This window comes from Aquarana catesbeiana, linkage group LG01 (genome assembly GCF_042186555.1).
Source record: "Aquarana catesbeiana isolate 2022-GZ linkage group LG01, ASM4218655v1, whole genome shotgun sequence".
NCBI classification, from domain to species: domain Eukaryota; kingdom Metazoa; phylum Chordata; class Amphibia; order Anura; family Ranidae; genus Aquarana; species Aquarana catesbeiana.
This window is the reverse complement of record NC_133324.1, coordinates 350,240,612-350,255,938: the sequence shown is the minus strand read 5'-3', so window position 1 is coordinate 350,255,938 and position 15,327 is coordinate 350,240,612. Positions and strand designations below refer to the sequence as shown.

General features: G+C 40.9%; 1 protein-coding gene across 4 annotated transcripts in view; it reads left to right on the top strand.

Moving 5' to 3' along the window:
- Window positions 1–15,327, top strand: part of CARMIL3 (capping protein regulator and myosin 1 linker 3) — a 150,490-nt gene that overhangs the window by 134,599 nt on the left and 564 nt on the right. The window contains exons 30-39 of one of the 4 annotated variants that reach the window (XM_073632554.1): window positions 4–67; window positions 386–459; window positions 2,777–2,874; window positions 3,006–3,261; window positions 4,351–4,440; window positions 4,541–4,604; window positions 4,854–4,936; window positions 7,815–8,001; window positions 8,297–8,386; window positions 9,461–9,550. In XM_073632554.1, coding sequence (XP_073488655.1) covers window positions 4–67; window positions 386–459; window positions 2,777–2,874; window positions 3,006–3,261; window positions 4,351–4,440; window positions 4,541–4,604; window positions 4,854–4,936; window positions 7,815–8,001; window positions 8,297–8,386; window positions 9,461–9,550 — 1,096 coding nt within the window. Of the gene's footprint in view, window positions 1–3; window positions 68–229; window positions 460–2,776; window positions 2,875–3,005; window positions 3,262–4,350; window positions 4,441–4,540; window positions 4,605–4,853; window positions 4,937–7,814; window positions 8,002–8,296; window positions 8,387–9,460; window positions 9,551–15,327 lie in introns of all 4 variants that reach the window. The other 3 variants (XM_073632545.1, XR_012244587.1, XM_073632564.1) reach the window with 3 other exon arrangements.

The window sequence follows — 15,327 nt, the reverse complement described above, 5'->3', positions numbered from 1 at the left end:
CAGGATACCATGGTGATAAAGAAGCGTCTCCAAGGCAGAAAAATTCGCCCTGTGTCTGCATTTATCAGTGAGATCTCTGATATATATACTATTTCCAAGTTTTCACGCACAACGCTAACATAAACATTTCCATGCAACATGTTTTGTGGGAAACATCCCTTTATTGTTCAACTATAAAATCTTTCTGTTGTAGAATATTAACTAAATCTGTATGCCCCTCATTTGGTAGGTGTGAGTGAGCAGGAATTAAGCCCCAAGACACTAGATTTGGGGTCCCCTGGCTCCCGTGAACTCAATTCTCCACCTGCGCTCTCCTCATCCGCTAGCAGTCAGCTCTCTCGCTCTCTAAGCGTGTCACTAGAAGGTCTTTCTGAACTACCCACAGAAGGGAGTAAGCTGCAGCATCAAACCCGGGACAGGCCGAAGCAACAGTCACGTAGAGCGCCAGGAGGAGGAAAGGTAAGAGAAAGCTGGGGTTGAGGGGATAAAATCACCCTAATTAAAACATGTTCATATAAAACCATTCAAGTCATCTTTGAATATCATTATGGCCAAATAAGAGGTTCAGCTTTTTAGTATTTGGACTATAGAAATGATCTCATGCAAACTCCATAGGGTTCAGGGCATCGAAGCTAGACATGTCCAGGATGGAAAAATGTGTTTAGTTTCAGATAAATTTATGTTACTAATTTTGTTTCATGGATTTGTTTCGGAATTCATTTAGTTTTGTTTTATTTCGTTTTGTTTATTCATTTTCTAACGAATTCCAAATTTTCAGAAAGATTCAATCCAGTTCTGTGTGAAGAATAGCTGGTTGGTAAGGAGCGAGCCGGGAAGCCGGCCGCTGCGTCCTTAACAAACGATGACTCATCAACTGTTAGTGGGCTTCCCCACTGACAGCTATATGGAAACAAAAGAATGTCAGTAATGAAAAACGAAGAAAAAAACAGTGTGGGGTCCTCCTTCCCTCCATCAATACCATGCCCTTTGGGTCTGGTATGGATTTTAAGGGGAACCCCACACCAAAATAAAAAAAAAAAAAAAAAAAAAAAAAAATCGCATAGGTCCTCTCCAAAATCCATGCCAGACCCTTATCTGAGCATGCAGCCTGGCAGGTCAGGAAAGGGGGAGACGAGCAAGCAGCCCCACCCTCAAACCATACCAGGCCATATGCACCGGTCATCGTCGTCACTAAGGGGTCACCCGTCAACATCATCGGTGGCTCTGCCGCTTAGTTATAGAAGAACTGTCAGATGACGGAGCTTTCAGACAACAGGAGCCTTCGACAGGTGCAGATCTTTTTTTTTCTTCTCCCAGCTGGCGGTGGCGTTTATAATGACTGATGCTGGATTTACTTCAGGGGACATGTTTTTGTTTTCTTTTAATAAAGTAATTGTCAAAAACTGTGCCTGTGTTTTAATTTATTTTGGACACTTTTTTTGGTGAATAAGTAGGGGTACAATGTATTCCATAATCATTCATATGGGGGGGCTGGGATCTGGGGGCTTCTAGGTTCTGAGGTTCTGATAAGCCCCCCCCGCCTGCAGACCCCCAAAACCACCGGCCAGAGTTGTGAGGAAGAGGCCCTTGTCCTCAACAACATGGGGACAAGGTGCTTTGGGGGCACCCCCCTATGTTGAGGGCATGTGGCCTGGTATGGTTCAGGAGGGAGGGGCTGCTCGCTCACCCCCCCCCCCCTTTCCTGACCTGCCAGGCTGCAAGCTCAGCTTAGGGCCTAGTATAGATAGGGCGGACCCCGCACTGATTTTTTTCCTTTATTTTTCATTGCTGAAATTCTATTGTTTACATTCAGCTATTAGTGGGGAAACCCGCTGACAGCTAATGAGTCATTGGTTGTTAAGGACGCGGTAGCCAGCTTCCCGGCCTGCTTCTTAACAACCAGCTATTCGTCACATAGAATTCAGGTGGGTCAATAAATTTTCGACTAATTCTAATTTGAATGATTCTGAAAATTTGTAATTTGTTAGAAAAGGAATAACCGAAATGAAATGAAAGAAATGTTAACAAAATTTGTTACTACTGTTATTCAGAAATTCAGATACAGCTGAATCTACGAATAACCAGAAGTTTAATATTTCTGATCAGAAAGCATTCTAATTGAAAGCAATAATTACCTGTGCAGAGGAACCCTAAAGATAAACTGTGCTTTTGCTCATACATGGTAGAGTATGGAGGCCAAGTGACAGATTTGGGTTGATCAACGCTGTCACAAAGGGGAATCCATAGCCCTGTGTCCGCTATGACTCTGACGATTCATAGCTTTCATTTCAATACTGGTGACTGAAAAGAATAGTATAGGAGTGAAAAGCAGATAAGTGTGTGCTGCTAGGGAAGTCCGCATTAAAGTGAACCAGTTGCTTTACACAGTATGACAAAGTGGGCTCTTCCAGATTTTTTTTTTTTTAATTTCACTTATGTGTATTGTAGCAGTAAAATTGCATTTCCACTAAACCAATCAGATATTTTCAATGAACTAGAAGTGCAGTTCTTTTTGCGGTCACCATTCAGCTAATATTTTCTCACTAACGCAGTGCTGCTGGTCTGCTTCCATAAGTGACAGACACTTTATACATGAGAGTCACTGGGTGGAGTTTTGTTTGTATTAGATCAAACATTTTAATCATTTCATGGAACAAGAATCATTTACTACTTATGTAGAATGTTTTTTATTTTTTTGCGGATGAAATGTCCACCTAAAAAGACCTTGAGCAGTATGGTTATATAGGCAAGCTGATGCTTTTGTCTTTTAATTTAGGCGCGGGGCCCAGCTTCTGATTCTGAACGTCCTGATCCTGCCTTAGATGAGGGCCTTGATGAATTTTTCCATCGCACAGTGTTGACTCAGTCAAATAGGTGTTGTACAATATCCCTATAATTCTACATATTCTGCATGTGTTGAAGTAGAGCTACAGCTATAGCTATGCCTTACACTATGGCAATTCATAGAAAAGTGAGTTATCACCTGTCATTTTATGTCCTTTCAGTGTCTCTTCAGGTCAAGGTGATACAGATGCACCTCCAAAAAGAAGGCGTCGCAGCCTGTTCCATTTCCGTAGAAGTCGAACCCCAAAGAGGGAACAAGACAGAGGGAGAATTGCTCCTCCCCCTTCCCCAGGTCCAGAAACATCAGATCATGTGAAAATTGAAGGATACCCAATAACAAATGGAACTTCCATCAGCAATGGAGCTGAAACACATAGTATTGGTGGAGTCAGGGGGTTACCTGGCCGAGGAACACCGGTAAGCAGCACCTGACAAAGTTCAAAGTATAGCTGGCAATATACAAACCATAGGTCACAAGGAAGTTTTTACAAACCAATGCTAGTTGATATTAGAATTCTGTATCTAAAATAACTTATATTAACCTACATAAGCCAGTTTTATGTATGGGAAATTGCTACTTTCACACTCCACAGAGGTATTTTGAGTGTAGTTTTTGCTCTGAGAGCACCACCCCATGTATCCTTTAATATAATACAGCAGCCTGTGCCCTAAGTGTAAAGCAACAACATAGTGGACCGAGACTTTGAGTTTGGAGAAGCAGACATTGACGACAACTGTAGTATTGTGCCAGTACCATTCCACCATGACCTGGTCGATGGCACAAAACAGTCTAAAATACTGTGTTCATCAGGAGCGATAGAGAATTTGTTACACCAGACACAATGCATTAGAGTTAATTTGGCTGTATATAGTGCAAAGTCTGAGACATTTACACAAGGGAAGCTCAATGCTACCACTGGCAAAACTGCCAATCCTTTTTTGATACATTGTATTCATTTTGAGAAGCAATAACTAATTGACTTTGCATGTGAAGAGTGGGTACTGATTGATAGTGCTAGTTTGTAAAAGGCTTGCTACTTTACATCTGCAGCATGTAAATGTTAACCTTTGGAGAACCTATCTCTGAGGAAGTCCCCCACATCCCACAATGCAGGTATCTGAAGGACTCATTGGAAGGCCTCTGCATTGCTATATGGGGTGTAGTGGGGCATGCTTCACCCCCAATTTGCCGAAAAGTTGACATTTGCATAGTGCAGACATATAAGGCTCCTCTGCACCGTGCAGCATAATTTAGACAAGCTAGCATTGCTGGTCTATCATCCTTTAAGTAGTGACAGGTTTACTTTTATCTCACTTTGCTGCCTGAAGTCTGAAGTTTGTATACCATCTTTTAGATTTCCAAGCACATATTAAAAAAAAAATTTGCATTATACATTATAGTAAACAAACATTGAATGAATTTCTAAAAATTCAGAGAAATTATTGACAATTATCGGTTGATCAGGCTGTAATCAACAAATATTATATAAAGATGTCTGTTTTCAGTCCTGTGAGCAAAGGCTAGAGGAAGTACAACCAGCAAGAGTACGAGGCGTTCCACTTCCAGGGATGGATGGTGTCCGGCAATGGAAGGAGGTATGTCAATGAGGGGCATTATTACCTTTTATAATATGTTTTGACATTTGCCCCCCTGGAGTGCTTTATTGAGTTCTAAAATGCTACATATCATTTTCAGATTGATGCACCAGGAAGTACTAACTGTGCTTCAGAGGACAGAAGACGCTCTTCTGGGGATGGGGGTAAATATCTATTCCACCCTATGTTCTCTATCTGTACTTTTCCATAACTCTGAAATCTCATTCTCTTTTCCCCATGAGCAATTCAATCCATGCTTGCTCTGTCTTTTTTCTGGTGTTTCTCCCCACCTATTTTCCACTGTCTATGTGCTTCCTTTCTGTATGTGCAATGTTTCCCTCTTTGCCTTTCCCTACACTTTCCCTTCCTGTTTCTTCTCTCTCTGTCTCTCGCTCTCTCTCTCTGTCTCTCAGAGGAGGGTGCTACGTTTGAGGACAGACAGCCTTGTTTTTCCAACGGAGACAGGAACAATCAGAAGAATTTATCAAGAGAAGAGGTAATCCTAATATTGAAAGTTTTCCAGAGTCAGGGAAATAAAAGGGAAGAGGTGGTGACCCAAAATAATGCAAAGCAAGGAAGCCATCAGATATACAGGATCATTTTTTTGTGTGCATTGGCTAATCCAGATCCAGATAAATTTCTCATTTGTTATTCACTATAGTGCTATAAGTGGAAGAAGCCATCAAATATACAGGATCATTTTTTTGTGTGCATTGGCTAATCCAGATCCAGATAAATTTCTCATTTGTTATTCACTATAGTGCTATAAGTGGAAGAAATGGTAGCAATTTATTATGATATAAAATTTGTAAAAAACTGAAATGAAATATTTTGCATGTAAATATACAAGACAAAGACTTTGGTAGTGCTAAAAAGTTCAAACCTTAAAATAAACAATCAACAGGTAGTAAAAATGAATTTCCTAATAACAATGCTTGATATATAAGAAAAATACAAAAAAACAATGAAATAAATGTTTTTCTATTGTAAAGCTGTTTTGGTCACCCCAGGCTGGTGGGAGGGCTGATCATAAGTGTAGACAGAAAAGAAAATGATGGTCCTAGTTGGAATTTGCATCTGGTTATCATGCAAAAGCTTTAATGCTTAATTTAGAAGTGCTGCTCAATTTAAATAACATGAATATAGCATTATAATGAGACCTTGAAAGTTTTTTTCCGGAGATGTATATTTGTTCAATCTACAAAAATCATAACCACTGTTTTATTGCTTTGGCAGGAGATTGGTGCTTTGTTAAGTAAACAGACATTGGTCTGTGAAGGCAATTTTAGAGGTACCAACAGTAGATGACTGGCATCTGAGTCAGTCTCTCTGAGGGAAAAACATGATTGGCTGGGTTGGATTTGGTCAGATAATAGATATTGTTACATGAGATAACACTAGTGTGTGTCTATACTCAATGCACGGACGTATAATTATGCAAGATGAGCATACATGTCTGTGCTTTAATCAGTTTAAAAAAAATAAAAATGTTGCCTTGTTTTTAGCCCTCCTGAAGTGCCTATGCAAATAGAAACTATCTCAAAGTCTCTATATGCATAAGCATGTGCATGTCCATCTGCACCCCACTTGGAAATTCCAGTGCCTGCAGTTTGATCACTCAGTCACCACTGGAATGAAGGCAAGGACATACTTATTTTCCAGTAGAGGAAGTGGAAACAATGAGGGAATGGAGACAAGACTCATCTCATTAAAACATTCTACAAATCTCATTAAAGCAAAGAGATGGCCTCATCATTTTTGTTTTCAGTTATCTTTAGATTTTAATTTGACACTTTTATTGATAACATGCCAATCTGGTACACTAGGCATGTAAGTTGGTATCCTATGGCAAGGAGGTAGAAAATGTATGCCCCTTCCCCACCATGCATATCCTAGCCTGCATGTCCTTGAACATTGAAGGATTGCTTGAAAAGTGATCCCTAAAAAAGTGGCACTGCTCCCAAAACATACGTACCTTTTGACTCCAATTTTGGCACTGGAAAAGTGTTTCAGAAATCAAAAGAAGCATTATTGTGCAACCCACTTACTCGATGATCTACTAAAGAGTTCTTACCCATTAAATGTTGAGGTCAAAAACACAAAAAACTCTCAATCCATCTTATAAAAAAACTGGCCCATCACCTTCTTATATCAGAACCTGGGCTAAGTATCTAGAGACGCTGGCTTTGAATTGAGAAGATCCTAGCCAGTGAACTTTTTCATAATGTGCACAAAGATTTTTTTGTGTTTTTGGCACTACAGGTTTTTACATGGCAAAGGTTACAAACTGCTTAATACCTAGGGGGTAGGTAGGTGTTTTACACATAATTTCCCAATACCAGTTTTTTTCTTGGGCACCAAATGTACAGAAGAATCTGAGCCTGTCAGTATCTGGCAACATTACTTATTTATGACCCCTTCTCAGATCATCCTCAACTGATGAAGGGCACGCTGCACAATATCAGCATGGCAGGTTTGAGGGTTGACATTGCCTACTGTCCAGCCACAGAGATACCATTTTTCCTTCTTTGAGTACCAAGACTGGTAACCTGTGTAAATCTACAATCTTTGAAAAAAAATAAGATACTAGAATAATAATTCAATTATCTTATAGAATTAATAACACTTGATACTGATTCTATAAAAACAGTATTTACAAAGCATGCCACTAGCCTTTAGTGGTCACCCCCCTAGTATCTACGGCTAGCTTTACAATTATTCTGATGAATTCTTCTGAATTTGTATGGTCCAAAAAATCTGTTTCTGTGCAATGTAATTCAGTGTCAACTCATTGAACACATCAGTGCCTAATCATACAGCCTATGAATCATGTAATCAACGCTATGATTAATCATTGATGTGTGAGGGGCTTTGTGCTTATACTGCACCATTGTTTAAGACAACTTACCAAACTAGCAGATATTGGAATGCAGATGCAGTTTACTTTTATCACATCTGATTTTTGCTTTGGGCTGAAAACCATAATTTGAACTGCACCCATTCTAGCTCTGTAGCAGAACTAAGTTGAACGGTAATTGATTCTGTGTTCTTTCAAGTTAAGTATGTTTATATAAACTTCTTTGTTCATCCACGCACTGGAAAAGTAGGGACCATTTGGCAATGAATAGTGTGGTGGTTGGGTCATCTACTATAAAGAAAATAATTTAGGTTTTATTGCCATCACTATATCTTTTGCATCTTGCATGTTACTATGAAATACAGAAAATGTCACTAGTGTGTTACTAACAGAACTGAGTGATGGTGTAGTTTGATCTACATTATTTTAATATGAAGCAATCTGTCCCCCAAATAACAGGGTAACAGATAATGTTTACTTCCCATTCATTGCACATTCCCGTCCCTTGTTTTTCCAGGGGGGTCTTACTGTTTCCTGCCCCCATTCTGCAGAACTGCGGCCAATTGCTGCCCCACGGGGTAGGAAAGTGTCTTGTGGGGGGGGGCAAGGTGATACCGAATGTCCGGAAGAGGCGAGGAAGGAAATTCCAGTGCCCAGACCAAGAATCAGAGAACCTGTGAAAGAGGCGGCCCCCCCAGCGGGAGGTGGGAACAGCCCATTGCAAAGACTACACAGCATGCAGTACACACTCTCTCACCCACGTTTACCCAAGTCTGCATTTTTGCTGCCTATATCTGTTACCGCTTTCTCAGTTTTGGTTTGTAAATGCATTCAGCCTTGCTGTTTATCTCTACATTCTACATTTGTTTTCATTTCTGACGTTTGCTATCCATTATATTTTGCTATTTGTGTGCCCTCTCTCTTTCCATTCTACTGTGACTTACAGCAACCCTTGCTCTGCAATGTAATCCCTTACTTTTTTAAAAATGCTTTCATTAGATGGTGCACCACCTGTACGTAGGCCTCCTCTTAAGCCTCAGCGATCTCGAAGGATGCAGTCATGTGACTCAGCTGAAGCGCCAACTTCTGGTGAGATCTTTTTATAACATAATAACATAATAATGTACACTCAGCAATCACATACAGTGGGCAGAGCAAAGGAGATATGATTGCAGCTCACTGTATAGAGACATAATTGTTTTCTTTTTTGGAGAGCATGGTTCATAAAAATCCCATTACAAAATATAATTATGTTTGGGTCCAGCTAAACATCACTGATTCAGACATATGAAAACAAGAAGAAAAGGAAAACTTTCCCTAACTGTTTAATAACCAGCCCATAAAAAAACAAATTGGCTGTTCTGGTCAGCACCTTAATCAAACTTGTTCTTTGCCAATTTAGGGCAAAGCAATGAGTTTGCTATAGCCCCCTATATCCATCAACCATATCCTTACTTTTCCTCCACTCCCCCAATCCTCCTTTCATGACACAAAGCCAAAGAAATATGTTTTGTACTTCTGGGCATTGAGAAACATGTGATTAACTACATATGACAGCACTGGGCCAATCAGAGATATCAAATGGAAAATTAACCAGTGACTTTTAGCTTACAGAGGACTTTCCTCTATCTCCCAGCATTGGCCAAGCACAGATTCACTGTAAATAAGCTACCTCGGCCATAGTATCTGCAAAGCACTAGGATAGCCTGATGTTCTATGGGTAGGCAAGAAGAATTAGGAACGGTAACACAACTAGATTTAAATATAAGAGACACTATCACCTTGCCCATTTAGGGCTGACCCTTAAAGGTTTAATGCTTGCCAGAACTCCCTCTCTGCTCCTAGCTCTGTCGCAGCCTGCACTAAAATGTCTAGTTTGGCTGGTTGCGGATGCTAAGGGGAGTGGACACGTCATATGACAGTGCTCAGACTTAGCAGTTGGCTGCTAGACCTGAACATTCACATAAGAGGAGGTCACATGCTTCTCTGTACTGGGAAAAGCACTGGGAATTCCCACTGGTTGTGACAGAAGCAGGAGTGGTGAGGGAGCGCTGGCAAGATGAGTATCAGGGGTTACCTTTAGGCAAGGTAACAGTGGCTCTTTAAGTATTTTTTCCCTGTATTTTCATATATAGAGCGATTAGCTATGATATTTTGTTCTAGTGACTGGAGCAGGTATTACACTGCACACAAATGAACAGAAAATGCCTCAGACAGGTGATGCCTTGCAACGTGGACTACGCCACATGGCTGGTAAGTTCTAAACAAACTCACAGAAAAAAAAGCTAAAACCAGGTAAGGTTTAAGGTAATATAAAAAAAAAAAAACTTACATGCTCCAAGTAGTGTACAGTTCCAGCTTACTCCTTGATTGCTGAGAATGAAGGTTCTGGGGACAATCTGACTTGTGTGTTGGGGATGGAGGTACAAGGAGCAACAGTCCACCCCCAAATACAGCTGACTCTAATTCCATTTAAACAGAACATAGCAAATGTGTTTATTACAACTTCTTGCAGTTACAAGAATACAACACATTTTCCTTGCCACAGTATAATCAACCATTGAATACATTCAATACAACGCTATCATGGTAAAAATAAAAAAAAATCATTATTACAAAGTTTAATTTTTAACAACCCTGTTGCAAAAATAGGAAATAAAAAAGAAGATTCTTCTGTGGAGACAATATATTTTTCTGTCCCTGTTATCTGCCTTCAAGAGGTGCAGTTCCTGGGGAATCCACATCCTCTGAAGCACTTCTATATTCACTCATGCATTGTCAAGGATTAGTGCCTTTCAGGAATTCCCACACCGCACCCCTCAATAATTTCTAAAGTGTATGTCAAACCAAAACTTTTTCTTGAATCGTACATTAGGGGACACAGGATGTATTCAGGTACATATGGTTATGCAGCTGTCTGCATTGGGTACAAGGCAAAAAAAAATTGTAAGGGCAGTCCAGTAAAACCCCTCCCACTCCCATCATGTCTTAGTTTTTTGCTAGTGTACTTCTGTCTTCTCTGTACTCTGAGAGAAGCAAACCATTTCCTACTTTTTATGCTTTTTATCAAGACCTTTTTTTTTTTATCAAGACCTTTTTCTTCTAGCAAGATTTTTCAGTTGCTGCAGAACCACTGGGGTTCATTGTATAGCTTCCGGGTCAATTGACCCTTGGCATAGCCTTGGACACCAACCCAGATCCCACTGTGAGGAAGAAGCTGGACCAGCTTGTAATGTGTCCTTTGAGTACTCACTCTGCATTAGAAATGAATCAAGAAGCTCTTGCAGATACCCTCAGTGTAATATGAGTTACCCGCAAAGTGCTTTACAGGTCTTCCCACTGGGAGGATGAAGGGTGTCTGAGTGTCCCCCCAGATCCTGCCTCATTTTGCCATTTACTTGGAAGGGACCAGACTCGGGACCACCACTATAGTAAGTGAGGGCTTTGCCCTTATCAGAACCTAGGTGCACTGTATCTTAACTGTCCCCAAAGGGGTTAACTTGGGAGTTCTGGCTGTGACACTTTTGGTTGCATGCCAGCAATAGTAGAAGGCCCTGTGGCATTTTTAATTTGGTGCCATAAAACAGGCCTTACTGCCCGTATGTCTCCACTAAATCTGCACAGTCTCCCTTTCATTTCGAACACTGTGACTGCGCATGCCATTTTTCTAGAATATGCAGGCCTCTAAGCAAGTCTGTGAATATCCTTTTCTGCCTTCTCCGCTGTGGCACCCTACAATCCTCACATGTATTTTGCTCCTTGCTGTCTCCAGTGACAAGGTCACAGATGGCTTCAACCATTCCTGCTCTGCAGATGCTTGTGAATACCCCTTGTGAAAATCTCTCATTAACATCAGTATAAACATAAACACAAGGGGAGCAGTCCTGCCAGCCTTGCCAGTTTATAATCTGACAGTTGTGGGGTGGATTATAATATTACACCAAAATTACCTGACACCAATAGCCTGGACCACTGCCCAATGCCTCATCGCAGCACCCCTAAGAGACTTCTATAACCTCTTCAGGGGTGACTTCCCCCTCCTTTTTATCCAGGGAGGAGTTCTCAGCTACTGTGTCTGAGTTTATGGGTAGAATTTCAGCCATGTTTGCTGACTTAGAATGCAGGGGTATACATCTACAGACATCACCCCAACACTTAAGGATACCATTTTGGTCCTTATTGACGCAGTGCACATGTGTCTAGACCTGGCACAGCCTGTGTCAGCCATACCCAAGATTACCAGTCTGGGTTGTCTTTAAGGTTCCCAGCCTGTTAAAAGTTTCCTGTACACTCACTAGTTCAATCTGTTTTATACAGTAATTGTCCTAATCCGAAGAAAGTCTTTACACCTCTTAAGTGTTTTGCTCAGCAATACCTAATTGAGGGGTTTCTTAAAAAGTGGCCCATCCCTATAGTGGATCTAGCCATTTTCTGTCTTAAGTTTTTGAATGTCTCTGTTGATGACATCCTAGTGCTTAAAGATCTGGCGGCCAATTGTCTAAAAGCCTATTCCAATGCCTTTTTCTCCCTCACATGCCCTGACTTGCAAATGGCCATTGCCACAATGTCCCACTGTCAGACCTTGGCCAATTGGTCCTATTTATTCTAATGGATCCTTCTGTCCTCCAACAGTTGGAGCTCATGGCAGTTGTTCTGCTCTACTGTCTTGATGGGTAGATAGATATTATACGCTTAACATGCAGAATAAGTCTCCTTTTGCTACACCTGTCGAGGACTATTTGGCTCAAACTCTTCTAATGAGGAAACAGTAACAACACACCCTGTCAGTCAATGTCCACAAAACCTTTAAAGCCTAGTACCTGAAATACAGAGGCTTACCTGATTCAGTTATCCCTATGCTCTTAAAAGCTAGGAACTCAACTTCTCGCCATGTCTTTTATCACACACGGAAAGTATTTTTCTCCCGTGTAAGGAAAGGAATTTCCAATCCAGGAATTTCTCAGAAGGATTATTTCTGTCTTTTCTCCAGGCTCGTCTAAATCAACATCTGGCCTTGAGTACCATCAATTGTCAAATTTTGGCCCTAGTGATCCTAATTCAAAGGCTGCTTGTCTCTAACTCTTTAATGGAAGCATTAATGCAGGATGTTGTACCTATTGTTCCCCTGTACGTTCCCCAGTGACTTTGTGAGATCTCAGCCTGGTTATTTTGGTTCTCCAGAAACCATCCTTTGAGCCAATCAGGGTTATTCCCCTGCCTACTATTACTCACAAGGTTGTTTCCTCCTTGCCATCACCTCTACAAAGAAACTTTCTGAGTTGGCAGCCTTAACCTGCAAGGAACCGTTTCTTCTGCTACATAAACATAAGGTTGTTTTGAGACAAAAGGCCTCTTTTCTTCCCAAGCTGGTTTCTTCCTTCCACCTTAACAAGGACATTGTTCTTCCATCTCTATGATCCACAACATCCCAAGGTTTTCCTCCACTGTCTGGATATGGTATGCGCCGTTATGCCGCGTACAGACGAACTGACATTCCGACAACAAAATCCTGGATTTATTTCCGACGGATGTTGGCTCAAATTTGTCTTGCATACACATGGTCGCACAAATGTTGTCGGAAATGCCAAACGTCAAGAACGCGGTGATGTACAACACGTACGACGAGCCGAGAAAAATGAAGTTCAATAGCCAGTGCGGCTCTTCTGCTTGATTTGGAGCATGTGTGGAATTTTGTGCATCGGAATTGTGTACACACGATCGTAATTTATGACAACGGATTTTGTTGTCGGAAAATTTGAGAACCAGCTCTCAAATTTTGTTTGTCGGAAATTCTGACAAAAAATGTCCGATGGAGCCTACACACGGTCGGAATTTCTGACAACATGCTCACATCGAACATTTGTTGTCAGAAATTCCGACCGTGTGTACGCGGCATAAGAGAGTCTCTCAGCTACAGTCTCTTTCTGACAGACTGATTCTTTTAATCGTCATTCCTGAGGGTCACTTTAGAGAACAGCCTACTTCTCATTCTATTATCTTGGGGTAGCTTCCTCAGCTCCTCATTTGAGCCTACAGACTTAAGGCTAAGGTTCCACTTTTCTCTTTCAAAGAGGACTCTGCTAGAGCAGTTAGTACTTTATAGGCTTTAATGCATCAGACATCTGTTTCTCATATTTTGCAAGGTGACCACCTGGTCTTCTGTTTAATACACCTTTTATAAGTTTTACCAAGTGAGTGTTCAAGCCTCATGCTGATGCCAACTTCAGTCGTAAGGTTCTTCTGGTGATTCTGTGAGCTCTACTGAGTCTCTTCTGTTATCCTGTTGCTCACGTGGGCCTGTTAGCACATTGTTTTCTGTGTTGCCAAACCTTCAGTTAGACTGCTTTTGGGTGTCCCTATGTAGCTTAATACATGGTTAATAATACATACATGTTCCTTAACGTACGATTAAGAAAATAGGAGTTTTTAGTTACCATAAAATCTTTTTCCAAGTGGGGCATTAAAGGTTCTACCCCTCTGTTCTTATGGTCCACTATTACTATTGCTTGCTGCTAAACTGAGGCATGGTTGGAGGGGTAATGCTGGCTTTCCTCACAGCTTTGTTTGCAACTGTCCAATCTCCTGAAAGGCAGCTGCATAACCCTATTTTCCTGAATACATCCTGTGTTCCTTAAAGTACTCCAAGAAAAGGATTTCATGGAAAGTCAAAATCCTATTTTTTTTCTTAGATTTGTTTAGAGTGAGGAATGGTCTCAACATCTTACTTCCTATCCTGTTGAAATAGTTATGCCAGACAGGAAGTCAACAGAAATCCCTAACTGCAACACAGACAGAAAATGCTTTTTTTTGTAGTGTGTGGGAAGGCTAGAACCCCTGAAACATTTTTTATTAATTTCTGTGTCCCTGATGCAAATTGTACCTCACTTTCTGATTGACAAAACCACTGTCCATGTCAATGGGACAGAAGTGAGCGTAATCTCCCCAACGGAATCTCAGATAGCAGTAACAACAAGGTAGGGGGTTCAAATCCTTTACCACTCTATTGAAAATGTAAGAAGGTCAGTTAGTTAATAAAAACGTCCCTCTGGGCTAAGAAAAAGGGACTAATTTAAAAGAAATTCTAAGATAGTAATGCCATGTGTCCACCTCCAAAATCTCAAAATGTCAATGGAGTATCAGTCAACCTGGCTAATTGAAAATTAGGTAGGTCATCTACAGTAGCCCTCTGGTATGCTGACGTAGTGCTATCCTCATAGGAGCCACTGGACGATAGGTCCTCTGCTGCTGGCCTTGACCTATGCAAAGACCTCAGCCCCTCTGACACACTAGGCTGAGTACACAAGCACAAAATATCATAAAAAAATCACTGTTAGCAACACGCAGTCATAATGCAATTTTTAAAAGACCGGGCACAACATCAAGCAATAAAAGCAAACATAATATATTGTCGCCCAGATAAAATTAATAACAAGGTAACAAAGGGGAAAAGGAGGGAAAAAATGAAAACCAATGGTGGTAATACACTTTAATATACAAGGTAAACAACAATAAAGACAGGGCATATAATGACACAGCTATCCAGATCAGCATAAACAGTTACAAAGTCACCCAGAGTGAAACAGCGAGCAGTGGTAAGGCTTGAATTATAAACCTATGGAGCCAGGCTGCCGAAGTGTACTAAAGACAGCTATGCTAGGCCTAATACTGACTGTTAAACACTGTCAGTAACTGATCAGTGAAGTAAAAGCATAGAGAGGTAGAGAGGTAGAGAAGGAGTAGTATGCAGGCAGGTTAAGTATACGGGCAGTCCTTAAGTTGTTTCCTCTATCGGCTATCGTTGGGGCCCTTTAAGATCATTGATGCACTTAACGACAGATTTGATGAACATGCATGCAGTTAAGGTGTTCTAGAGAAGCGGTATAGTCTTTTCACAAATGCAATGTAGAGAAATATAGGGAGAAGGGAAGTGCAGAAGCACACGGCTGAAAGGGGAAGAGTATGCAAGAGAAAAAGTCTGCATAACTCTGTGAATTTCAGAACCAATAGATAGCGAACATTCAGAGTGGCAA